The sequence below is a fragment of the Aspergillus costaricaensis genome (genome assembly GCF_003184835.1).
Source record: "Aspergillus costaricaensis CBS 115574 unplaced genomic scaffold BO79scaffold_12, whole genome shotgun sequence".
In the NCBI taxonomy this organism is placed as follows: domain Eukaryota; kingdom Fungi; phylum Ascomycota; class Eurotiomycetes; order Eurotiales; family Aspergillaceae; genus Aspergillus; species Aspergillus costaricensis.
The window spans coordinates 474,687-499,706 of record NW_020291812.1 but is presented as its reverse complement, the minus strand read 5'-3'; the positions used below and the strand labels follow the sequence as shown (position 1 = coordinate 499,706).

Here is a 25,020-nt window from a genome sequence, read left to right as displayed (position 1 = left end):
AGCGTCAGGCATAGAGCGATCTTTGGGCGAGTTCATGATACTATACTGAGTCAAAGGAGATTTTGCCTGGCAAGACCCGCGTATCAGGAGTAGAAGTTTGTGGTCGACCAGTCTAAAGTGACACAAACTTCCAGACGCATGAATTCCCAATAAGTCGCGTTGATCAAACGAAGGGAGACACAGCTGTATGGGCACATGTCCTGAGTGTTTGTGTGTGATTTCAAGGACGCTTTGAATGAGTAACTTTATGGTTGTTTTCACAGGTGTCTTCCGCGCACGTTTACCCGCGTGTTTGCATTCTTGGCTTGCCAGGATTATGGAAAGCCTCGGTTAATCCAGACTTGTACTAAGCACACCAATTTTGCCCTTAGTAATGCCTACTTCAATCTAAGTATGTACATCAAATAGATGTGTTTGAGGGTTCCATGGGCCCTACTGGGGTGTCCGCAAGTAGAAGTAACTCAAAACAATAAGCAGCAAGGAATCTAATATATATCACAAGTCTAGGGTGCATTCGTAGCGAGGATTTCTCTATAAAACAATCTCCAATTCAAAACTTTCTTTCTTGCACTAACCTCAGGCTGTAACTACTGATAGTATGAGAGTGTGGTTAACGAAAGGCGAGCATCTCTATAGTGATCACCGAAAGGACAAAAAGGAGTCCTGAGTGCAATGTTGGGGTGACGGGAATTAAGGTATTCCAATTATGCATTTCTGGGTGCATGGTGAAGGCCTGTACTCATTGAGACTGCTCTCATTGCTCTCAGAGCATGTATTACGGTGTTTTAGAGTAGATGCTGCAGCTTTCAATTCCTTGCTTGCTAACTAGTCTTGCTCTTCTTTCGCTTCTTTCTTTACCCACTGTGCCTCCACTTCCTGTTTCTGTGCTTCATCAGACTCTTGATGTCCTCCATCTTCTTTCAGCTGTTGCTCATTCACTATTTTGTGTTGCATAATTTCTGTCTCGTACTTCTTGACTTCTTCTCCACGCCTCAAATTCTCTGTTTTGTGCTTCTTGACATTCTCTGTGTGCATCAAATTCTCTTCCTATTGCTTCATACATTTTCTGTCGTGCTTTATGTATTTTCTCCAGTGCTTCATGCAGTTCTTCTTGTGTTTCTTTTTCTCTTTCTTGTGCTCCACTAGCCACTTTCAAACACATATCAGCGCGTTCCTCTGCTTTTCTGGTTCTTTCCCTCTCTCTGTCCAGTTCTGCCTTGGCTTCGAAGTAGAGAGCCTTGTAATCCGGTGAGCCCTCACACTCCATATTTCAAACGAAGGTGAACGTGAGATTGATCAGAATGGTATCAGTTCAGTAGGGTGAGGTGGATGGTTATTGAAGGTTTGACTACTAAAAGCTTTGAAAGGGGGGCGAGGGGTGGTATTTGTAGATGCAATCATTGAGATTATACTGCAAGGGAGTGAATGCTGCTTGAATAGCGGGTAAGCCCGCATGGAGCTCGGAATTTCATTTGTGGTAGACTTCAGGCGTTAAAGCCTACAGTGTTGTACAGGATGTCTTGGCGGAGTGCGAGGACATTAAAGACCAGATTGCATTAACATTTTAGGAATCAGTAGCATCCATAGCTCTTTTGCTAGATATTAGCTTAGCCGTAAGAAAAAAGGGTATACATCGAGTTCCATGGCTGTATTTGGTATCGAATCTTATTTGAAAAACTAGGAACCTGTCATTATGCAGGTGTTCTATACTGTTAGCGAATAGTTCAATGTGGGAATAAGAGAATCGCATTTTCAGCACTAAAGTGAACACAAATATCACTATTCTCGCTTTGAATTCAACTGTACTCTGCTTCCATCATCTGAAGCGCCTTTCACTGTCGAAGAACAGTAAACAAAGCATTGTCATGACTTCAACTTATATCCACCAATAATCTCATGTTACAAAGCTACACTTATGTTGGCTTTTGTGTTGGTATATATCAGGGGGCCAAGCATCAACCAATATCTCATAGTCTATAAACTTCGACTGGATAAAAGAAGTTTTGGGAGAAAGCTTCACTTTGTAGCCATATCCCGGACGGTATCTCTGCGGAAATGGCATCTCAGCAATTTCCCATGGCTGGTCAGAGATTAGAAGACGGAGAATTGGAATTTACCACTTTAAGGAAAAACAGATACATATCCTAAGAAGGTCCGCATACTCCGCAGATTCTCATTCCCAATGTCAGTTGATAGCCAATATAATTGTTATAAGATCTCCGCGGCGGCATTCTATGCCTCGAGAATGTGACCCCCCACTCACATGAACAGTCATTTAGCCCCTGAGAACTTTTCTTTCTCAAAGGCACTCACCTCTACCTCTGTATCCCCAATAGCTATAGAGGCAATCTTACACATTCTCAGTAGTCTTCGAAACTGTCGGTGAACATTCTCCTGCAATATAAGTGCTCACTGGTGGGCTACGCATTGGTGATATAGTAAAATGATAATGATTCAATGGATTGCTCCATGGGTTTTGATCTACTATTTAACTGGGCAGATAGTTACTCTAAACTAGGGTGTTTCTTGTGACTGAGCCATCTTACCCTCTGAATTGCACACTTCCTCATCAAGTTGCACCCTTCACAATCCCACCACAACGCGATCGGGGATAGATCCACATTATATGACATTACTATGGTGCAAGGCTCGCATTCCATATGATCATACTTCCCTTACCATCCTGCGAGCATGTATGGGTACCTTTCCGCACTGGAAACCCAAAGTTGCCATTTCCTCGCGCTTTGCGAAGTGGCTGTCCAGAGGAGGCCTAGATGATTGTGTGAGAGAGTGAACCGACGCAGTAAACAGTTTAAATCCGTACAGTAACACAACACATCTAGGGGCTTCTGCCATGCCTGGACTATGAGTGGCGGAGCTGAAAGACAAGTGCGGAGACGGCGGGAAGGAGGTGAAAGAATGATGGCAATGTGTCTATCCGCGGACAAATGAAAAAGGGGCATTCTCAACTCCCAGTCTTGTGTCTGAGTGTCTGCACTGTTTAATTTTTGGGCGAAGCGGTTTTCTTTTCTTTCGGCGATTGAGCTCCTCGCGGTCGCTGCTACCTTGCCCTTTCGTATCACTTATTCTCGATGTGCAATGCTTACTTGGGGCCCAGACATTGCTATTTCCGCAGGCGAACTTTCATGGTAGTGATGGCACCTCCGTCTTTACTAGTTGCACCACTTTGCCAGGGTGAGTGTCACCCCTTGCCCCCCCAACCATCTCATCTAAAATGTGAGGCAGCTGGCTAGGTAACCGAGTTACTGACTGTTTGTACATAGTGACGCCCGTATTGGATCTATCCGCGTGTCGGTGGAGGAGTCTTGCATTCTGTATCCGTATGGTGGCGCTCGTTCCTGCTCCAGTTAACCAAGCAACTAACAGAATTAGGAACAACTACTGCCAAGGCGATGTCAAGCAGATCCTGACTGACAATGTGGCTCAATTCCCAGACTCTGAAACCTGGATTGGTGCTCTCTGTTCTCCCGACAGTTCGGCTGAAGGTGAAGGTGATGATGGTGATATTTTTGATTGATCGATAATTGCCTCAAAATATTATTAGTCGTAGTTCCACCCCATCAGACCTCGGTTTAACTTAGTTATCAATACTTATTATTCTATCGTACTTCATAAACCCTTCGAAGGATTTGACTAGCTTATCTTGATCAGACTCTACCTACGCCTAAAATAGTTGGACCAGAGCGACTATCATACCGACATAGCAGGGATCTACAAATTCTCCTTTGATAGGCTCAAAGGGCAAGTCTATCGGCATCTGCCGCTCTAGAAAATATCTGTAATAAAAATGACCCCACTAATTCACGGCAACTTCCAATGGCTAATCATAAAAAATAGCATAGTGAACTGAAATTTACCAGTGCAATGAACGGCAAGTGAAGCCTCCAAAAACTTATAAGTTCTCCATTATCCCAATGTATCAGATTTCTTAGGAGAGACATAGTATTCACAGTAGCAGGCACTTCGGTCACCCTTTGTCTGCTATGGGGCTTGTTATTCCTCATGTGAATTACCCATTTGGGAATGGGTCACTGTCGAACGCCTTACTCAAATAACCCCAAATCATTCACCAATAGTGACGAAAATGGCTACATAGGCAGGGTACACCATCAAGTCCGGTGGGGTCCCGAGACGAGTAGCCAACATTTCACGATGAACCTGACTTCGTCTCCGGAATTTTGTGTTGTTATCTATATAATATTACGGAACGAAGAAGCTTCATTGTCGCTAGGCCCGAGTCTGAAGGAAGACACCCAGATTTGGGCACAAAGCTAGTTTGATCGCTGATATGCCAATGGTCAGAATCACTGACCAACAAGAAAGGACATTATCGCTGACCATAATGAATCCTGGTGTCCGTGCAGTGATGCTACGTATACAGAAGCTTCACCTTCGGCACACAGACATTCCAGTATCACCCGGAAGGTAGGCGCCACTGGGCTGAGAATACTCACCACAAAAATGGGGAGGTGTTTTTGTGACATTGCACCCGATCTATGACCAGATGAGCCTTGCTTGGTTCTCGATAGCTGAAAGCCACCTCAATTACTAGGTCTTTATCATGGTCTCCGCTGAATACCCACTCTTCCTCGATGTCTTCAAGCAGTTATCCCGGGGTGAGGACCTGAGGGAGAGAGAAGTGATTGTACAAGTTCCATCTCAATTCTGGCATCTCCACATAACAAGAATAACAGGAAAAATCTTTACATTGAGTATTAAATAGCCCCTTTGCTGGGCAGCCTTGTGAGCAGTCCCTCTACTACGGACTACTGCATTCAGCGTGAACACTCTTCACTCGGTTGAACAATACCTCCTGGGAGATGTGCTCCTTCAATCATGCCATTTTTGACGTACATTAGTTCTTCTGTCAATACTGCAAGCTTCTTTTGGCGGTTAATGACTATGCTACTTCTGTCATATCTGGCCGTGGAGAACGTGGGCCGCCGACCCAGGATTTCAGTGTCAAGAAGCGCAAAACGAGGTTAATAAACTCAACAAGATGCGATTGAGATTACACGCATTGAGGCACTCCGAGCCGAGAAGCGGACTTGCTGCATATAAACGCTGCCTTTCCTCTGACAAAGCCTTGCTCATTCTCCGTCTGCGAAGTACAGCAGGTACCTCACTCTCGCCTGCTGCAATGCATGCACATTGTATTTATCTTCTGTGACGTGGCCAAGGAGCTTCAGGCGCCGGTTAGCAATGAGCTGTTGCTAACGCTGTTATTACTCTGGTCGGTCATCCCTTATGATGAGTTTTTTTCTCACAAACGCTTTAACCAAACTATCAAGTGGAAAGCAATGCAGAACTCACGCTTTTCTAGCGAAGTCAACATGGCACAAGAAATGAAGGACAGTGAGGTATTATATACACATATCAAGAGATGTGGCAGCTGTCTATTGTGTCATGGCGTGGGATGAATGCAGCTTGTCTCTTGAGCAGAAGCATGGCGATGACAAGAATGCGCTTCAGTCACTCCGCACAATGAGAAGAAATCTGTCTGGGGCACTTTTCGAGGCACCAATATGGATTTTATAATCAGGCGCGCTCTTGGTCGGCCGTAAAAGTGTTCCCTGGTTCCCTCCTTATATACGACAGAGGACTGGATGCAGGATGGCTAACCATGGACAATCCTTGGAGATCTAATCTCTTCTGTTGCTCTTCGACATGGCCATTGCTTCTGAATTGTACCTTGCATCAAAACCCACCTCCCAAAGTCGATTTGAAATTTGGCCAAACCTACAGTGGCTCACTGCTAAATCATGTATAAATGATGATCTTGTCTCGTCAACGATTGGGACCTCGAACAGTGTTTTGCATCTCGTATGGTTGACCCATTACTTCCACAACCCAGTGATTTAATTATTCACACAGAGCGTATTAAGCGCAATAACTCCATTATATCTTGTTCAGACGGGCTCAAATATCCATAGAAGGACACTTATAGTGTCAATAGGCAAATCGAGGCACACATTGTGCCATCGCAAAACTATGACCCCTGCATGTGAATGGCCAACGCAGGATCGTGCCATTATAGCATTATACAAGACGTGACTAAAGCCAAAAATGTGCAAGAGGAACAAGACAATCATATTACTGACAACGCTGGGCTGCAGAGAGCTTCTTCTCAATTCCTTCGCCTTTTTTTCGCCTTTTCTTTCCTTTTCCTTTCTTCAAACCCTTAACTCAAGCCTTGATCCCTCCTTGTGAAGCCTAATCAACTACCTTTCCGTATTTTTCAATAAGTCTGTTATTACCTGAACACTCAGAATGAATCTCTGGCAAGGTGCCTGGAACTCCTTGGACCCTTCCCTGCAGCATAGGCTGGATGAGGCCCCAAACAACCAGAGAGAACAACAGTTTGTGACTGCTACCCCCAACCAGAGGCAACAACAGAGAAAAGCGTTACATGCCACAGCTACGAAAGATCTTTCGGGTACAACAACCGAGTTCACATATGATCAAATATTGCATCTATTATCACCTCAATAACGCAGTCTCAGTGGATTGGATTTGGTCTTATTACTACAACATCTCCATTTCCGAAACTGTCCAGAACCCGAAATAGTCTTGAGAAATCTCAAACACTTGATCAACTCTCTGGAGCGCCACCACCATAGTTATGGAACACGTCGATCTGGAACCTAAAGACAGAAACCTTGCAAGCTTATTATCATTTCAAGTACGCCACAAGGTTAGCACTTATTCAAAATTACTTTCTTGTCGACATATGCTGCATGATGCCTATCTCGCTCACACACGATACGATCTTCCTTTACTCTTTCGAACGATGCTCTGTCTTTGTGCTCGAGGACCTTTCAGGCGAGACTTTGGTGATGCTCTACCCAAGACAATTCTCAAATTATTCTGTCCAAAGAATGACTGACAGTACACATTTCCCTGGTTTTCTGTGATCCATCAAAGAAATATGTCGCAAAAGTCATCATTTACTGCGAGACGAAGCTACCCTGAGAAAGAAAGTGAGGAAGAAAGCATCCCATTTACATCTACGTCTGATTGAGCATACATTGAGCTAAACAGGGAAAGCGAGAAAAGGGGATTTACTGCCGTATCTATGCCCAATGTTGTCATGGAAAGAAAGCAGGAGCGCTGATCAATCGAGGATCATTGAAGGGCAGGCTAGAGAGACGTGTCAGGACTTGGGAATTACATACACAAATTCGGGTGATTTTCTTCCATACAGAAGTGAACCCCCCACAATGATGGAACTTGAAGCGAAAGAGGAATAGAAACCACCAATGCATTGTTTCATTGAATAGGTTATGAGCCCGGATGGGTTTTACTATCTATTCTGCCTTCGACTCAAGTGGGAAATCTTCGAAACACAGCGCAGACTCTTATCAGTACTTTTCACGAAGGATACTTCTTCAAAAAGCTTGGAATCCACTCAACAGGTTATGAGCCCGATGCCTGTGTCTCGAATATCTCCATCAGCACAGGATGACTTCAAACCAGAATAACAAACATGGCGATATCACTTCTCGTGAATAGAGTACCATCTGGAACTGTCACTACCATCTTTAGGGACGAAGAGCCATAATATAGTCTAAGCAAACACTCTGCTGCTAATAGGAAGGCAGGAAAGGAAAGAACTGAAGGCGTAATTCCTTACAGGAAGATTATGTACAGAAGACACCAGTCATCAGAATTATATTGAACTTTTGATGACCTTAAAGAATGCTCACACGCCCAGCCTGAGTGCTCTTATACCGCTCTCTTCCTCAAATTAAGCTTTGAGGAAGGAAATGTCCATATCAGTCTTACGAAACTGCATACATTGATCTCACCCCAGAGACATCCTAAGACGGGCGAAGAGGCGTATGATGGGCCTCAATCGTGACTGAAGGCGAGGGTATAATCTCTCCTATTGAATTATTGATACTGGTTTTCTGATCTTGAGGTCTATATATATGTGGAAGCAAAAGCGTTCTCATTGAATACTACATCAATATTATCATCATATCACAATACAGCGGGAAGGGGAGGTTTCAAGTGTTTGTATATAATCCATCAATATCTCAAGGCGCGCGTTGGTGGTTGGAGACCACGTAGGCAAAGATAGCAAGAAATCAGATATTGCCAAAGATTAGAGTTTTGGAGATGCTCCTTCCACGTCAAACTCAGTTGTGCAAAGTAAGAAGGTGTCCTTCAAAGCCTGTAATACATCAGCAACTGTGCCCCTTGACTACCAGACACTAAACTTACCGACAATCGATATTTTTCGTTGATCTCCTGATAGTCCTCCCCAGCAAGCATATCACAAAAATGGCGGATAGAAGGATAATGCACGATAGATATCTCATTCCACCAATCCTCCTCCTTTCTCTCCCAGTCTCCTCTCGAGTCCACAGCATTCGCAGTTCCTGACTTCGGCTTTACCACGTTACCCACTATCTTTGCATCTCCGCCTCTCTTTCCAGCCACAGGAATGAAAGACTGCCCATACTGGTAGTAGCTCTTCTTCCCATTTGGGTGGTTGAAGTGTAGCAAATTGAGCATCGTTACAGGCCCCGAATGCTGAGGGGTAAGCTTATCCATAAAGTTAAGGAGATCGGGTGAGAGTTCCAGGCTCTGGGAGGTCGGTTTGCTGCGTGCCTGGTCTAAGGATCCAGTCAATGGGACGGATGAAGCAGTGCGCTTAAGGGACTCGTCTCGTGAGGCGTAGGTGGCGAGTAGTTTGGAAGGTATTCCCACTGTTACATGGTACTGAGTCTTGATTTGAGATTGAAGAGTAGAGGGGATCGGAGGTGAATCCGAAGGCGGTTGGATGAGAATGAGAAGATCCCAAGGCGTCTTGGTTAGAATGTCCTGGTCGAGGACTGTGGGACGAATCACGGCATGTCGCGGTCTAGAGCTTACGATCACGGTACGAGAGGAGCGGAGAGAGTTGAGAAAGGTGCTTGTGTCGGTATTGAGTGCAAGCAGGTAGAGTGATGCGACTGGCATATTGGGCTGTGGGTCGTATAGAGGCCAAACAAAGGAGTCAAGGGTTATCTATCTAAGGCAATTCCGAAATCACCGCAGAGGCTGGCATCTGCATATGCGGTATATATCAAGAGTTGCCTTATTATCAGAACGATGTTTTAGGTAGAGACAAGGAGATACGAAGCAATATCCTCAGAAGAGATATGGAGAGGAGAGACGCGGAGATGGCGGAGATGCCTCGGCTGTCGGTCCCCCCGCACGTCACGTGGCACCCCACATTCCTGCATTTCTCCATTTGGATAGTTTTATTTGCAACCTGCAAAGCAACTTTATTCGTGACAGATACCCATCGGGATGCCGATATCGGCAGTACTCTATACTTAAGGAGGCTTGTTACAAGCCATCACCAGTTTGTAATCACCTGGAAAAAAAAGATCCCGCCATGCCGTCTCTAGATGGATCCCTTCAGAGAACTATGACGCAGCTGTGGGAGGTCCAACACGCTACGGTTCACTGGGGGAGCTAATACGCCCTGGAAAAGCGGGCAGGAGAGACTCGCAAAGCCTATGATGGCATGGTCGGCAGTTAACAGGTAATGGGAGCCGCAGTTGCACAGGGACTGTGTCGGTCAAGCATTGGGGCCATGCCGTGAAGAGGTTTCTCTCCGGGATTCCAGCATTCGGGATGGCTTCTCCGAATGGCGGAGATACGAATAGCCTAATTTCCTCCTCAACTTCCCCACATCTCCTCCAGTTTTGGCCGCGTGCGGAACAGACTTTATCCTCCACTACGATCGCAAAACAGGCAATTTTGGTTTCGCATAAAAACCTGGGGAGCCATGGTCTCTGTCAGCCTAGCAACCCATCTTCACTGGCACAATGAGGGGCCGTACGTTCATCGCCACCCTGAGCTTGCTGTATAGCTGTGTACCAGCAGATGCCAGTCTCACTGTACTCTTCCAGAATGACGGCAACTGGACAACACATGCTGAAAAGCCCAGCGCCCTCTTCGTCAGCAATGCCTTGACCTACCAAGATGCGCAGGCAACATGTGCGCAGTACAATGAATCACTTCTCAGCTGCAAAGACTATCCAGGCTTCCATTATTCACTCACATACCAACAATATTTGAAGAACATTGACTCGGACCAGCTCTTCTGGTCTTCTTGCAGCTCAGACCGTCCGACATCTTGGAATGGCGAACTAGCCAATGCTTCCTTGCCTGCTGCTCTCCCCTTCCTGTGTTCCAATTCCGCTGAGTTCGTCAAGCAAGTGGATACAGATTATTCTCACTTCCCAAGAGTCAATGCTAGCACCAATGGCGTCACCTTCGAGGGTCTGCGCGACCACATGGCATTCCGCTTCATGGGAATCCCCTTCGCCCAGCCCCCCGTGGGAGAACTTCGCTTCAAATATGCCCAAGAATGGGCTGAGAGCTCTTACGTCAACGCCACCAGATACGGCCCTGCATGTATCCAATCTGGCTGGTATGACGGAAACAGCTACGGCCTCAACCCCTGGGGAAATAGCGAGGACTGCTTGCATTTGAACGTCTACACCCCTTCTCTTCCATCAGCCAAAAACGAAACAAATTCCTACAGGCCAGTCATGCTCTGGATCCACGGAGGTGGCGAGACTTCAGGAACCGGTGCCGACTCCACCTTCGACGGCGACAGCTTCGTCAGCCGCAACGACGTCGTTCTAGTCACCATAAACTACCGGGTCAACATCTTCGGCTACCTGAGCCTCGATGACTCTACCATTCCCGGAAACGCTCAACTCACTGACAAGATTGAGGCGCTCAAATGGGTCCAGAAATACATCCGAGCCTTTGGCGGAGACCCCAACAACGTGACCATCTTCGGTCAATCCGCTGGTGCTTCGTCCGTCATCGATCTCCTCACTACCCCCAAAGCCAACGGTCTTTTTCAAAACGCCATCGCCCAGTCCATCGCCGGCCACGTTGAGACCTCCAACGCTTCAGCTGCCGCTATTCTCCCTTACATTCAGCCCCTCTGCAATAACACTATGGGAACCCAGCGCCTCAAGTGCCTGCAATCCCTGCCGACTGAAACCCTCCTCAACATCAGCTCCTACGTAACCTGGGACACCGTCATCGACAACCGCTACATCTTCGACTACCCACTCACCCAGATCGCTAAATGCATGATCAACAAAGTCAACTTCATTACCGGCTTCATGCCCGAGGAGGCGCAATCCATCCTCCAAACCACCATTTCCCCCAACGCAACAAATTTCACCGCCACCCTTCAAACCCTCGTCAGCAGCGGCTCCATCACGAAGTCTGAAGAGGACGCCGTGCTCTCCTCTGACCTCTGGAGAAACTACTCCACTCCCTACAACGCAACCATCCACGTTGACTCACCCGCCGGCATGACCTGCTACTCCAAAGAATTTGCCTCCGTCGGTGCAGCATCCCACGCATACAACAGTCTCTACGTGTACTTGCACCAGCGCGCCTACGGCCTAAATTACTATGACTGGTATGATCTCTGCACGTACCCCGTTGGTAAGCCCGACACACCTTACTACAAATGTCACTCTGGAGATCTGTATGAGGTGTTCGGTACGTACTATCTGTTTGATCTGCCGGTCCGTGCGCCGGAGGATATCTATTATACAAATATGGTGCAGGATATGTGGGCAGCCTTTGCCAGACGCGGAGATCCGAATGTTGACGAGGGGTATCTTCGTGCAAGGGGGTACTTCAGCAGCCTGAAGTTGATGGAGAGCTGGAAATGGGATGAGTTCACGGAGGGAAGTGGAAGCAAGAACGTAGCTAATCTGCAGTATCCCGTGCCATTCTACTCGGGATTGCCGTATATGGATGAATGTGCTGTTCTGGGCCTGGAGCATACCAACTAGAGAGATAGACTGTATTTTGCGAGATATATAACCAAGACAATCACTCTAGCTAATAGGCGTTATTTCTTCATACGAACCACAAACGATGCAACACGGCGATGCTCTGGTGGCAACTCAGTAACCCTCACTGCAACGGCCAGCTATGCCATTTCATAGGCCAGGTCTCTTCTTCTCGATCCGACGGCCAAATAGACTCGAATATCTCCAAATCCATGCTGCGCATCGTCTCGCCCCGTTTGCGTTTCGGCTTGAACCAGTTTCCCGCCCGCATCCCATTGGCCCCATCCCACTCGACCTGCCACGCGCCACCCATCTCCCGGTGGTAATCGCCGCCTCCGAGCAGTACATGGCCCGTGATGGCCGGGAATCCCTGATACTGCCCAACCTGGCCTGAGAGAGGGTGCAGTCGGAGCTCTCGGAGGGATTTCCCCGTTTTTTGGCCCCGGATGCGCATAAAGATCGCTGTAGCTAGCGCTTTGTCGAACGCACTGTTGATCGCGGTGTCCCGAACCTTCCACTTGGGAAGGCTGCCGTGCCAGGCTGGGATCGTCTGGCGCTCGTACGCAGTGAGCTCCCGTGGGGGAAATGGGGTCTCATAGCCTGAGATCATGACGGGTAGGCAGTTGAGGTGAAGGTCCAGTGTGTGGAGGGCTGGGAAACGGCCCAGAGCATTGTAAGCGGCCGTCTCGGTTGGGTGGCCCCGGTACCGTTGCACGGTGATCTGCAGCGTCTGTAGGACAGGGCAGTGGGCTGCTATGTTGGCTATTATATCTGCAGGGAAGATCGGAGCAATTTGCTCCTTCCGCACGAGTCGGTAGGGCTCGTAGTTCTGGAACCGGGGTCGGGGCCTGTGCAGCTGCAGCTCGGTTAGCGTTAGGCCGTGGCGATCCAGGATAGCGGTGGGGAGCCATTCTGGGTGGTAGGATCCCAGCAGGCAGAGATAGGTCAAGGGCGGGAGGGCGTTGAACATGGCTTTGACTGCTGGGAACCAAGTGGGAGAGGTTTCTGGGGGGTTCAGGGTGAGGGTTAGTCGCTTTAGGGCCCGGAAGGGCTGCAGTTGGGTGATGGTTGTTAAGAGGGTGATGTCCTCGATGGCACCAACGGTCTACGTGGTGAGGTATCTTAGATCGGTAACCCGCGACCAGGCCTGCAGGTTCCGCGTGGTCATCTTGCTTATCAATGGGAATGAAAGCATTTCCAGTTGCGCGCGTGGATGGATATTGACCTCGTCCTCCGACGGCTGGGCCTGCAGCCACTTGGTGTACCGCTGACAGGAGCTGGGGCCCGGCGTGGCGCTGATCTGCAACGTCAGACGCTTGATCCCCGGCGCTTGACGGAGAATGTTCCGCAGAAGGCGATCCGGGTGTTCGGCGAAGAATTGGCCTCTGGAATGTTCATAGTAAACGATCCAAGCGACCTTCACCACGGTAGAGTGGATCCATTTATTTTGTGTGATATTTGCTCGGTAGGTATCGGGGCTAGCGGAGAACACCGAAACGTGACAGTCTGGATGAGTCTCTGCTAGGGTATCTAGCAGGGCCTGCGGGTATGATGGGCACAGTAAAAGATGAAGCCGCTTCAAACACACCAGCCGTTGGAGGAGGGAGATAACTGGGCCCCAGTCCCCTTTGTATCCACGCAGTATGGGAGGGACATCGATATTCTCGGGGCGCGTCTCATTGAGATACTTCCCTACGTCGGTTTTACCTAAGTTCGAGGAGGTGGGATCCACGAGGGTGAGATATCTAATATGCGGCAAGACAAGAGTGGCGTCTAGCAACTGAAGCACACGGTGAGGTGGCTCGTCCGACTTTAGGCGGAGAGTAAGATCTTCATAGAGACTCGGCGCTGTAATCTGATTCCACTGGCGGTTCACCTGTGATAAAGCCCGCAGGGTTTCCCACGACACATCTCGAACCTAGGTTCCGAATTAGTTGGTTTCGAATGCTAATCGCGGTGTTCTTACTATTCCAGCGATTGAATGCTTTAGCTCCAGGGGTAGACAATCCATGTTTACAACTCCGTGAGATGGCAGTGGAAATGTTGAAATGAGGTAGTGACGGGGTATTGTACACAAAGGACAGCTGTCAGGTGACTATACTCGTCCCTATGGTATCTAATACGTTTGCGCTAGTATTGCTGGTTCACATTAATTTCTTATCAGCCGTAATACCAGGAAGTATGTTATTCTCGTCGATGTTGATATCCAGAGATAGTCAGCCATATGTTGAGCTGCTGATGGCAGTTCCGTTTCCGTTTCTAACGCAATATTCTTTCTATAAGCCGAGGTGACACAGCGAACCTCATATCAAAAAACGGTGTCGACGCTGGAAATCAGAGAGCATACGTCCATGGTTTGAAGCTTCAACAGCTGCAAGAGACGCTCCTAGATTCCAGCAGGACCAGGATAAATAATATATCCAGTTATGTATTTCCTTTTATCAAGCTTCAACCGCTTTCTTTATCACAGGTGATACGGAAAATACTACCAAACAAGGTCCTTGTGACAATCCGCTCTTTGTGGGCGAGGCAGCAAATTCCATTTCTGTGCGTTTCTGCAGGATCCAGCATATGATTCATGCTCCATGCAATCAAGGGACATTGAAATTCCCAAGGAACTGCGGAACTCTTCCAGGAAAGCTAATACGCCTTAACGATAGCTAGCCAAAGCCATCAGTGGACTTATCGAGACTTCAACCAGGTAGTCATACTGAATATTAACAAAGGGCTGCAATTCGTGTCTAATAAATTCATCTCGGATTCGGGTCAGCTGACCTATCACTACCACCTCCACCAACCGCATTGACTACAGATCAAGTCCCAGGAACTTTGAATGAGCATCTACACTAAGCACTAGTCATGTCGACCCTGTTGACTCGCCTATTATAACAGTACACATCTAATAATCGGTATCATAACCTAGGAGCAAGATAGCGCTCTACAATTACTGCCGTGAGTTCCCCAGAATTCCGGAATCTGAAAATGATACAAATGGAGCCTAAGGAGCACCAAGCTTATGCTTGAGCTTAAGGTACCAAATGTAACCTATATTGACCTGTTGGACAAGACGAAGGACGCCTCAAATGTCGGAATGCGCTCTTTGTCGACGGTAGGGCAAAAACAGGGCCGGGCATAATGCGTAGAGGCTGTGGAAGAAATCCAAACGCTTGTTTCTCACGAGAGGAGGCTTATGAGACTGGGCGATGATGTTTCTGATTTATGTTGCTTGTCTTTTGTTGATGATATCTTTGACGGTCGTCTCCCCTTTGTCTTTAAGCAAATACTACGTCTCTCGCCTATGATGATGAAGATCAAGTCTTACGATAAGCATTTATAGCTATTTACACTGTCAAAATCACTCAGTGGCCTATAGAATGATTCCTTGGAAGGCTTTGTTTCTCGAGATTCTCCTATGGCATTCCAACACGCCCATGATAGCAACAACCTCCAGTTTGCCGGCTTTAGAAGGCCATCATATCTCCGTCCACAAAGCTTATGACTTCATTCAATGATCCTTCCACATGCATATATTCAGTGACCGGTTCATTCTGTCTCCCTTACCTCGAATGCTCTTATTCAATCGAACATGGCTCCATTCCCTTCTTCATCGACATCACCGAAGAGACTGGCGTTTTATCACGCCCTGATATCAGCGGCCCTAGACTATTCACGAAGTCATGCTCTCATTGAATTCTCTCAGTCGATTTTGCATCGATATTCCTTGTCTGGATAGTTGATTTTCACTAGCTTGCTATCACCGTCGCATCCAGTGGCCCTCGTTCTCCAGGTATAAATATCCCTCTCATTTCTGACTTTGATCTCTTTCTTCCTCCCATCTCAGGCCTTCTCTTATACTTCAATGTTGTCTCTTTCTATCAAGAACTTAGAAGACCAAATAAAAATAAAAATTAAGATCCATAAAACTTTATGTACATACAATCAATAGCATATAGCGAGCCTTGCCCTAATAATGATTGAGGGCTTAGTCTAGGGACTGAGGAGACGGGCACTATATTATACATTGGCTGATAATAAATTGCAGGTAAGTGTTTCCATGCAGATAGTTTGATTATTCTCTTCGGTCTTTTATAGTAGCGCAAGTTGTTGTCTAATCTTATTTGTTTCTTTTTTTTCTTTAAAATGCTGTTCGAGTCAACCGGATGAGACGTATCACAACATAATAGTTATCATATACTAATATCTAACGTCATATACTGAGATAGATTTGCTCTACTTTATGCAGCTAAACCCAGTAGGGCCCAAGGCCCCAAAACAGGCTTTTACGTGTGACTCCTCTTTTGATATTTTCTATGTTCTAAAAAAGAACGGGTAAACGGGTCTTAAAAGTGCCCAAACAAACTGAGTAGTAAGGACAAGTTTTTCCACGGACAAACTGAAGGGTATATATTCTTACATTTACAGTCAGTATATGACAAAGCAAAGTTGGGCATAGTCTTTTGATTAAAATATGAACAGTCGTTCATATTTAGATAATCTAGAAGATTATCTATTTAAGATTAAGCCTCTCTTGAGGTTATAAGACCCAAGGTAAGCCTGACAACTCAACTTCCAAAATGCACTCCTCTCGCAAAGCCCAAAATGCCAAAGAGGGTTAAGAACCAATCCAGCATCAATGACTACTTCAAGAGGAAGCAGGACAAGGTCAGTGACCTTAATCCAGTTATCTCTCCCTAAATAAATGTCACTGAGTCTGAGGTCAGTGATACTAACTAAGTTTATAGATTATAGATGCTCTTGAAGATGCGGGTATTAATGTACCTGCCGGTGTACTGCCGGTAATGAGACTTCTTACATCAGCTCAGAAGCTATGGAAAAAAAGAACTGCGTGATGAGCTCCATAGAGAATCATTCTTCGAGAAACGCCCCAATGGTGATTTAATTTCAGTTTCTTCCAGTAAGCCTTCCTACATTTCGATCTCGAGCACTAGAGTTCAGAGTCTCCCGCCAGCGCTGATCCTTGAATTTAGTCAAGTACTAGGTCGAGCCTTTGTTCCCAAAGCATCAGTCAATACTAAGCGCCTATAACTCATACTGTACGATATGACTTTATAAGGTTCCATGCAAGGCGCGATCCATAGACGGGTGGCTAGATCAGGTGTCGATTATCAGCCAGCAGCTTTGTCGGGTTCTCGCTGATACTGAAATGCGTGTTAGACACTACATCAGTGTCTACTAGATAAACCATGCTAGCTTATTCTTGTTTATGTCAATACCCCAGATAACCGTGTTACTCGTGTGCTTTTGGTTGCTCCTTCGAAGCGCCGTTGGCTCGAAATGGACCATTGGACTAGAAAGCTGGCAAGCAAGTCTACATTGATTTTGATGCTTTCTGGGAGCTAGGTCATTTGCATTAATCCAAGACTTATTCTCACAAGAAGTCCGATTCTGTGCTTTAGAGGCTAGGAAGACTATGTCATATTGGCTTACTGCTCAATGGTATGCGCGTCCTTGGCTGCTGTTGGTGAAGAAGATGAGTGCAATATAACAAGTCTTGTCTGGTCGCCGACGAGCGGTTTGGCCGCAGCCACGAGTCTTAAGTTTGAACGTATGTCCACTTCAGCGCAACATATCATTCGCTTGCTGCTTCCTGCTTCGTGAAGCCATTCCTGTAGTTTCTCAACCGATCAGATACCCGTAGCCCAGCCTCTCTGCATCCCCTCATGGTCCAATATGCCTCTTCGCCACTCCCGGTAGCTTTCGGTATGGTCGTGTTGTGGGACAATGTATCAGCGTGGTCCCGTTGGGGCCTCCTCACGTCTTGTTCTATGTACAACTTGGCGATATAAGTGGTTGTTCACCCCATAGACTGCATAAACGCTTTCTCATCTTAACACATCCCTTACACGTCAACAAAACCGGCCCGTTTAGGAGGTCTATGTTCTCTAGATTCCTCAAGACTGATCAACTTTGATTAGCACGAGGAACTTCCACAAACGAGCCACAGGTGTAAGTCACTAACATTGCTCCTTTTCCATTTCCAACCTGCACTTGGCACGCCTATTGAAAGCTGATACAAGCGCCGGCTTTGAAGATGACAAAGGTGTCACCGTGGAAGGTCTATGTGTTAGCTCAAGGTCTCGACTGTAATCTAAATGGAAATTTGCGGGCAAGACAGTGATGCTTTGAGGGTGTGAGTAGCGAGAATTGGGGTTAATTCATACATTGATTAATCATACCTACAATAGCCAGCATCACATTTCAGCGCTCATCTTGGTCTCGCTTCTTGGCGATCAACACCGGACACCGCGTGAAGGTGTGAGCATGTGGCTGGGCCACATCGTCCGGCTACTGCACCATAGCCGCATCCTATGATGCAGTACCAGGTTGGCAGATGCCTTCCTGGAGGGTGATGCGTATGCCTTGCATACACTTCAGTGACACTCTATGTGTCAATGAAACCCCTTAACGAAGTCCCTTTCTACCATCACAACAGTGACAGACGGGTTCATGGGAAACTTCCCACGTAAACTTCGATATTTGCGGTCGGAGCCTCTTGCTTCTAACAATGAGTGCAATATCACGACCGGCCGTCACCTCAGTTCTCCTTGGATCTGGCTCCGGCTTTAACGAGACGGTGTAGTGGGCACGCGATGTCTCTTATCCTCGATGTAATGACTATCACACCGAGGACACATTGTTGTGGCCGACTATGGGTTCACAAGATCTCCCGTCGTCAAGTCCTCAACAAGTCCACAGTTGCTATTGCTGCAAACTATGGGTGCTTTATCCTTGCGTAGTTGACGCATCCGACCCAGCCCTTGCGGCCCTGGGTCATCAGTCGTCCGCATGGAGCCATTGTGGGTAAGCGTGTAAAACACTTAAGTTCACCGGCAGCGCGGGTACCTTCAGAGGCGCCATAAATTGGTGTCCTCTTCCGACCATAGCCTTTTGCTGTTTCAACAAGAAACAGCAGACATGACACAAGAGTTTACCTGAGAAGAGGAACTAGAGCGATGCATGCGACTATTGCCCCATGCAAATGTTTCTGAGACTCGAGCTGTTCGCAACAAACTCAAACTGTTCGCAACAAGCCCAGGCTGTTCGCAACAGAAATCACCTGTTTGCAACAAGCCCAAACTGTTCGCAACAAGCCTAAGCTATGTGCAACAAGCTTTCATCAACTGAAACCACCCACGTCCTCTCCAGCATTCTTCCGGATTGCAAGGTTTCCTGCAATCTTGGCCGAATTCAGCTACAGGAAGGGCCCCTTTGTGCCAGTCAAGACTGTCATGGTTCGGCTTGTACCCGGCATAGTGCCTTTGGCAATTCCTGAACAGAGCAAAGTCTAGCTATAGCTAGACCCTGCTCGGTGCAGCTAACCAAGCAACGATGTGATCCTACACAGGTTTCACAGCGGGTATTGCCCAGGTGATCCATATCACCAGGGACAAAACCGCACCCGTCGCCATGAATGGGAGGTAGAGAGCCTCTAAGACTACTCCCTTCTCAAAAACAATTTGAGGACCACCCTTGCGGTTTGTCAGTCGCCTCACGCAAACTTTGCGCAAAATGGCATTGACATTGACAGTGGACAAATGCCAATGAATAAGTGACTATCACTTCTTCAAACTTGGCATCACCCTCGACATCGCAGGGGTAAAAGAGACTCTTTTCATCCCTGACGATACCACTGTCATCGACTCCAAGCTATAGTGAATGCCGCTGGCATTCAAGCTTGTCGTTTGGTGACGACTTAGCATTGTGGACTCTGTCCAACTTGCTATTCTCACCCAGTATTCTGGGTCACTGACTCGGAACACTTTGGATGATGAAGCTGATATACACTGTATACTCAGCTCGTCGTCTAGTGACAGGTTTGGCGTGCTGGACACTTGGCCAGCCTGCTATTCTCATCCATGTTTCTGGGCCACTGACCCGGATACACTTTGGATGAGAAAGCTGATATACCTTGTATACCAAGCTCTCTGTCGTGTGATGAAACAGTGTGCTGGACCTCTTGGCCAGCCTGCAGTTCCAGATGAAGCTCAATGCACATGTACCAAGCCGCCGTCTAGCGACGTATCATCCTGCTGGACACCTTGGACCAGCCTGCAGCACTGTTGAAGCTGACATACACTGTATATCAAGCTCGCCGTCTAGCGACATATCAGCGTGCTGGACCTCTTGGCCAGCCCGCATTCTTATCCGGTCTTCTGGGTCACTGACTCGGAAGCGCCTTTGGATAAGAAACTTTGTGTCCGTCTTGACAGGTGTGGTGAGGCGATGAGTTGCATAAGTCACTATGACTTCGAACTTATCGTTAACCTCGACGTCGTCGTCTGGGCAGGCAATATACTCATTGTCGCCGACTTCGACGTCGATAACGTCCTGTTCCCCATCACTGATGAGGGCAGAATCGTCATCAGGCAGGGTCGCAGGATGGACGCTGTCCATCTCACTTTCCCCGCACTTCAGGAGCGAAGGTGAGGCCTTCTGGACACTGTCCAGCTTGCGATCACCTTCACTTGATGGCAGCTTGTTTTCAGGGACACTGTCCTTGCAGCCGCTGCCATCCCCATCCGACCCATCATCCAGGCCACAGGCCCGGCGACGTTTGATCGGACGAGAGGTAGCTGGAATTGGTGCCTTGACCTCATCCTGCTTCCTCTTGAAGTAGTTTTTGATGCTGGGTTGGTCCTTAACCTTTTGGCCTTTCTGGCCTTGCTAGAGGACGGCATTGTGAGATTAGAATTGGGAGACTTACCTTTCTAACAAAGTTAAAAAAAAAAAACTATTGTTGGAGTGTGCGGTATGGTGAGGGGAGAGGTAAAACTACGGCTTTCGAGATTCTACTAAGTCTGTCCATTGCCAGTCCATTTTGGGACTAGGTGTGTCCCATGACTGCCAAGGTCTTATCGACTCACCTTTCTATGCTCTCGTAGTGTCTCCTTTTTGTTTCAATTACGACCTCTGAGTATTCCCATTGAGACGCGGACGCGTACCTGCTCAGAGTTTATTGGTATCTGATCGGGTGCCGTGCTTCTGAACCGTTTGGATTCTGTCCAGAAGAAGACGAAGAAGAAGACATCCCTATCCGCTTATGAACGCTCACCAGCTCGGACTTCAAGTGTATTTGACTAACAATTTCAGAATGAGTGGACAAGGACTTGACGGACAGATATGCATGACAATAGCAGGGTTATAAAGACTATTGACAAGTATTCCCTCGTTCTTCATATCTTACTTGGTGAGCATTTACTGACTTTAGAATATTTCTTGAAGCAAGTTAGAGAAAAATCTGCAGACACACAAGAAGACATCAGATAAAACCCGTTTCTCCTGAAGGTGGCAGTCATCGACAACAAGACAGGAAAAAGCACATCGGAAGGCTTGCCCCACGAACAACCAGTGATTTTTGTTATACTGCAGGGGATAAGCTCGCGCAGGTCCGAGGTGCTTGGCAGAGAACCGTGACCAGCTAAGAAATCCAATTATCCAGTTATTCTGTAATTACTAATTTAGGCTTTAAAACAGAGCAAATAGTTTATATAAAGTATCAACTACCCGAGTACAACCGGACGGTTGTGTATTCTTTACCCGTTCGTGCGGCGATCTTATGAAGCATCTGATTGCGCAGCCCTACGAAGCCGGAGCACGCTAGTAGAACGTGCTTCGGGGTCTGGGACCCCTGCCCGCAGCTGCAAAGGTCACTCTCCTGCGCCTTGAGTTTGTAGAGGATATGGGCTAGGCCGATCCGCTGCGTGCGCCTCTGCATGATCACGGACGCGTACGCCTTTGGCAGACCCTCGTAGAGCGCGAGGATCTCCTTCGAGGGGGCCTTTACCAGGCGCCTCGTGGGCGCTGCCGTACGATCGCCTGCAGTGTATTTGCCGTCGGCATAAGCCACTTGAAATGGCTTGGTCAATGGCGTCAGCTTAGTAGCTCCCTCTCTAAGACTACCTATCGCCTTGAGGCATTTCCGGTATGTAGGCATGCGACCAGGGTCTCGGTTGAACCCGAACATTAGACCAGAAAGGCCTTTTCATCCCCATTGTCACCCTAAGTAGGATAACGCGAGCAAACTCAGGCTACACAGCATCATGCTGCTTCGTGGCGTGTTTGTGGACAGCTGCAAAAGTTTTTGGCTTAATATGTTGCATTGATACGTCGGTCCAGTGCATGCCGTACGTATTTGGCGAAGCCATTTGGAGGGCAGACCCAGGAACTGTACGAGCTCTGGGCTGCCCTGCGCCTGCTCTTTGCGCCTCGATCCTTTCGAAGTAGCGAAGTATATCCTCCAAAACCTTTCCGGGACGGCAGGCGCACGATGAACCTGACTCCTCAAAAGAAAAAGGTTGGCTCGTGTAGCTGTTGTCGATTCCCTGGAGGAGACGGGCCCATAGGGCGATAAAGATTGTTTGCGGCTCATGCAGAGCCATTCAACAGCATTCAGCTCTTTTTTGCATACCTGTCTTGCTGCTGTTGATATATTAGATATTTTTTCTATGTCAAATCGGACTTCAGTACAATATATAGGACCATCCTCACCTTCAAAAAGGCAATGGGATGTCTGTTATCTTGGAGATCGACTGCTTCAGTCGGTATGCTCTTGCAAAGGCAGTTTTCAAGGCCACGTTTCATAAAGCTATCGTTTAATGAAGACTGGCTATTGAAAAAGAATGATGCGTTAGCTTGTCTGAGTATTTGATGTGTGGGACGGGGAAGAGGTTCATCGGAACTTCTGTTGATTGTCTTACATGGACTTGTAAACACAAATAACACAAGGCAGGTGCTCAGGATGGTGGCTTCCATACTCAGCTCTATTCGACCAAGGTGGTTATTGCCGCATATAAATAAGCTTTCGTCAGAAGCATGACCTGATGCAGAGTGACCTCAAATGGAAGTCAAGCACTTCCTCGTGTACGTCGGTACAGTTAAGTGTCACGATCCCGCCTGGTGTACTTCAGGATTTATTCCGCTAGACTATCCAGTAAAAGACTAGAATTCTGAGTCAACAGACTCAGAACGCGCATCTCTTATAAGCTTCAATTCACTAAGTTCGTTGGTCATGTGACCAGTTGTCACAGTTAGTAGATAGATAGTCTTGCATCGGTAAAGTTCTACCATAGAATACTGAGTGTCTGTATACTTATGATAATTATTGAGTTTATAGATCACTGATGTCTTCCATCCAAGTGACCTCATGTTTAGATTTCCTCGTCCTCCGGCTACTAGTACTTTGTAATCATCAAAGCCTAGTCTTCATTTTGCATGGCTATCGAATTCTATAAACACCCAGAAAATCGTAGCAAATCCCCTCTTAACTTTTTCCCCTAATGACAGCCTTGTGGTTCGCCGGTTTATGATAGGGGGGGGTGTAATCTGAATTTTCCATGATCAAGGATTTGGGTATCTGAGGAAACCCATCAAGTCCACCGGGATGTGCTTGCTCGAAGTGAACACTCAACACAGTTGTAGTGACTGCCCTGCGAATATCTTCTTAGACGATGTCAAGAGTTGCTCTTTCTGGAAGGTCACGAGGTGACTCGTTTCCTCTCCTCTTCTTATCCCCATTTATGTAGTTCATCATACTTTACCCCAACCTGTCATCTCATTCTCCCATCTCCGTGAATATGGGCACTTATGGTTTACAATCTTACTGTCTCTCTGAAAAAAGGTAAGAGTGAAGCTATCACCGATTTTGGATTCCTTGAATGACCACAGCCTCATGCCCATCGCTGACACTTACAATGTCAACTCTTCTCAGCCAAAAGCTTCCTTTTCGACGTCTGCGGACTTCACACCCTCGCGGATCAAACCTTCGAGGAAGAAGAATTCTGGTACTTTCTGGCGGAATAACTATGAAGCTTATGGGTACCCATTGGTGGAAGCAGAACGAAACAGCAATCTTGTTAATGGCCGGGGGTCCCATCCCAGAGCCCCCTCCAACTGCCCGGCGCTGCCGGACCTGTCAGTGGGGGCGGTTTATAATGCAAACCTAGCCAAGGATGGGCTGACGCTCAGCGACTCGTAGCAACAATTCAATTCAAAAGGGAATCAAAGACACATCAAGCCAAGCTTTGGATATCCATACGAGCAAGCGTCGGACTAAGCTGGAAGGAAACACTGCGCTCTTCAGTCCGGACGGGGGATTCTTGATATGCTCACCCAGGTTGAATTTAGTAAGACCACAGAAAGGCATTTTTCGGGGATTATAGTCTGATAACACAGATATAAAGCCTTAACACAACCCACTGGGTCACTCGGACAGTGTTCTGTGGGCAGGAATAAGTCCAGATTCTGCCTGATCTTGCCCCGTCCAGCTGACAGGATCGACTGTGAGCACTAATATGAAATATTGATTGTCTTTATGTGATAGTAATGGAGTTTATAGATCGCTGGCGTCTTAGAAGATGCCGGCGTGAGCATCCCCAAGGGAGGTCCTGCCTTCGACGCGAACACATGCCCACTCCCCCATCAAACATAGATTGATACGAACGCCTCAGCTCGAGGCACGTACCAGATATGGTGGTCTCCCCACCCTCCACCCCTTCTTCTTTATTTCTCTATTGCTAAAGCCACTGACAAGTTGTATATAGATTCTGTGTCCATGAATTGGAATTTGGTGGTGATTCAGAAAGCGATTGGAAGCCCTATTAAACAACAGAGCTATGAAGTCGCCACCGCATAAGTACTCCTGATTGAGAACATACCGTCAAACGATTTATAGGCAGACGCTTGTCATCCCATGTACAAGACGAGGTATCCGCTCTGTGCGACTATCTCCATTGGCATGGAGAGTTTGAAGACTATTTCATTTTTTGTCGCCCCAATACCTTGAACATGGAAATGTCTTCAATATGAATTCCACATATGCACATCAACCTCACTTCTCCGAGCGGCCAGCAACACATCGTTTTGGTCTACTTGACAAGGCAATTGCTCTATTATATCGTACCGCAACCAGATTTGATACAGCCGTAGTAAATTGCGACATAGTATAGAATGCATACCCAAGATTGTACATAAGATGGCTGCAGTTCGCATGCTTAGTCCATATTGGAACTTCTAAGGCCAATAAAATTGATGGTAAGCGGGAGAGGTTTGGGATAAAGTCTGGAATGATCGCTTACTACATTTGTTGGGACAATCACCGAACCAGGCCATCGGATCTTTCCTCCTCCCTGAAGCATCATCACCTCCCCCT

The 25,020-nt window shown here is 47.2% G+C and overlaps 3 protein-coding genes across 3 annotated transcripts; 1 reads left to right on the top strand and 2 right to left on the bottom strand.

Moving 5' to 3' along the window:
• Nucleotides 1-7,971: 7,971 nt before the first annotated feature.
• Nucleotides 7,972-9,146, bottom strand: BO79DRAFT_171392 (uncharacterized protein). The gene is made up of 2 exons (XM_025679574.1): nt 8,248-9,146; nt 7,972-8,197 (listed from the first exon to the last, which is right to left on the bottom strand). Exons 1-2 carry the CDS (start codon nt 8,986-8,988, stop codon nt 8,129-8,131), a joined length of 810 nt encoding a protein of 269 aa, XP_025540731.1. The 5' UTR covers nt 8,989-9,146; the 3' UTR covers nt 7,972-8,128.
• A 699-nt stretch (nt 9,147-9,845) lies between these two features.
• On the top strand, nt 9,846-11,852 carry BO79DRAFT_193135 (carboxylesterase; the record flags this gene model as incomplete). The annotated part of the gene is made up of 1 exon (XM_025680953.1): nt 9,846-11,852. One exon carries the CDS (start codon nt 9,846-9,848, stop codon nt 11,850-11,852), a length of 2,007 nt encoding a protein of 668 aa, XP_025540730.1.
• A 124-nt stretch (nt 11,853-11,976) lies between these two features.
• On the bottom strand, nt 11,977-13,863 carry BO79DRAFT_227478 (uncharacterized protein; the record flags this gene model as incomplete). Its single annotated transcript, XM_025683880.1, has 3 exons — nt 11,977-12,957; nt 12,988-13,770; nt 13,819-13,863. The coding sequence occupies 3 exons, from the start codon at nt 13,861-13,863 to the stop codon at nt 11,977-11,979; spliced, it is 1,809 nt and encodes a 602-aa protein (XP_025540729.1).
• Nucleotides 13,864-25,020: the final 11,157 nt, after the last annotated feature.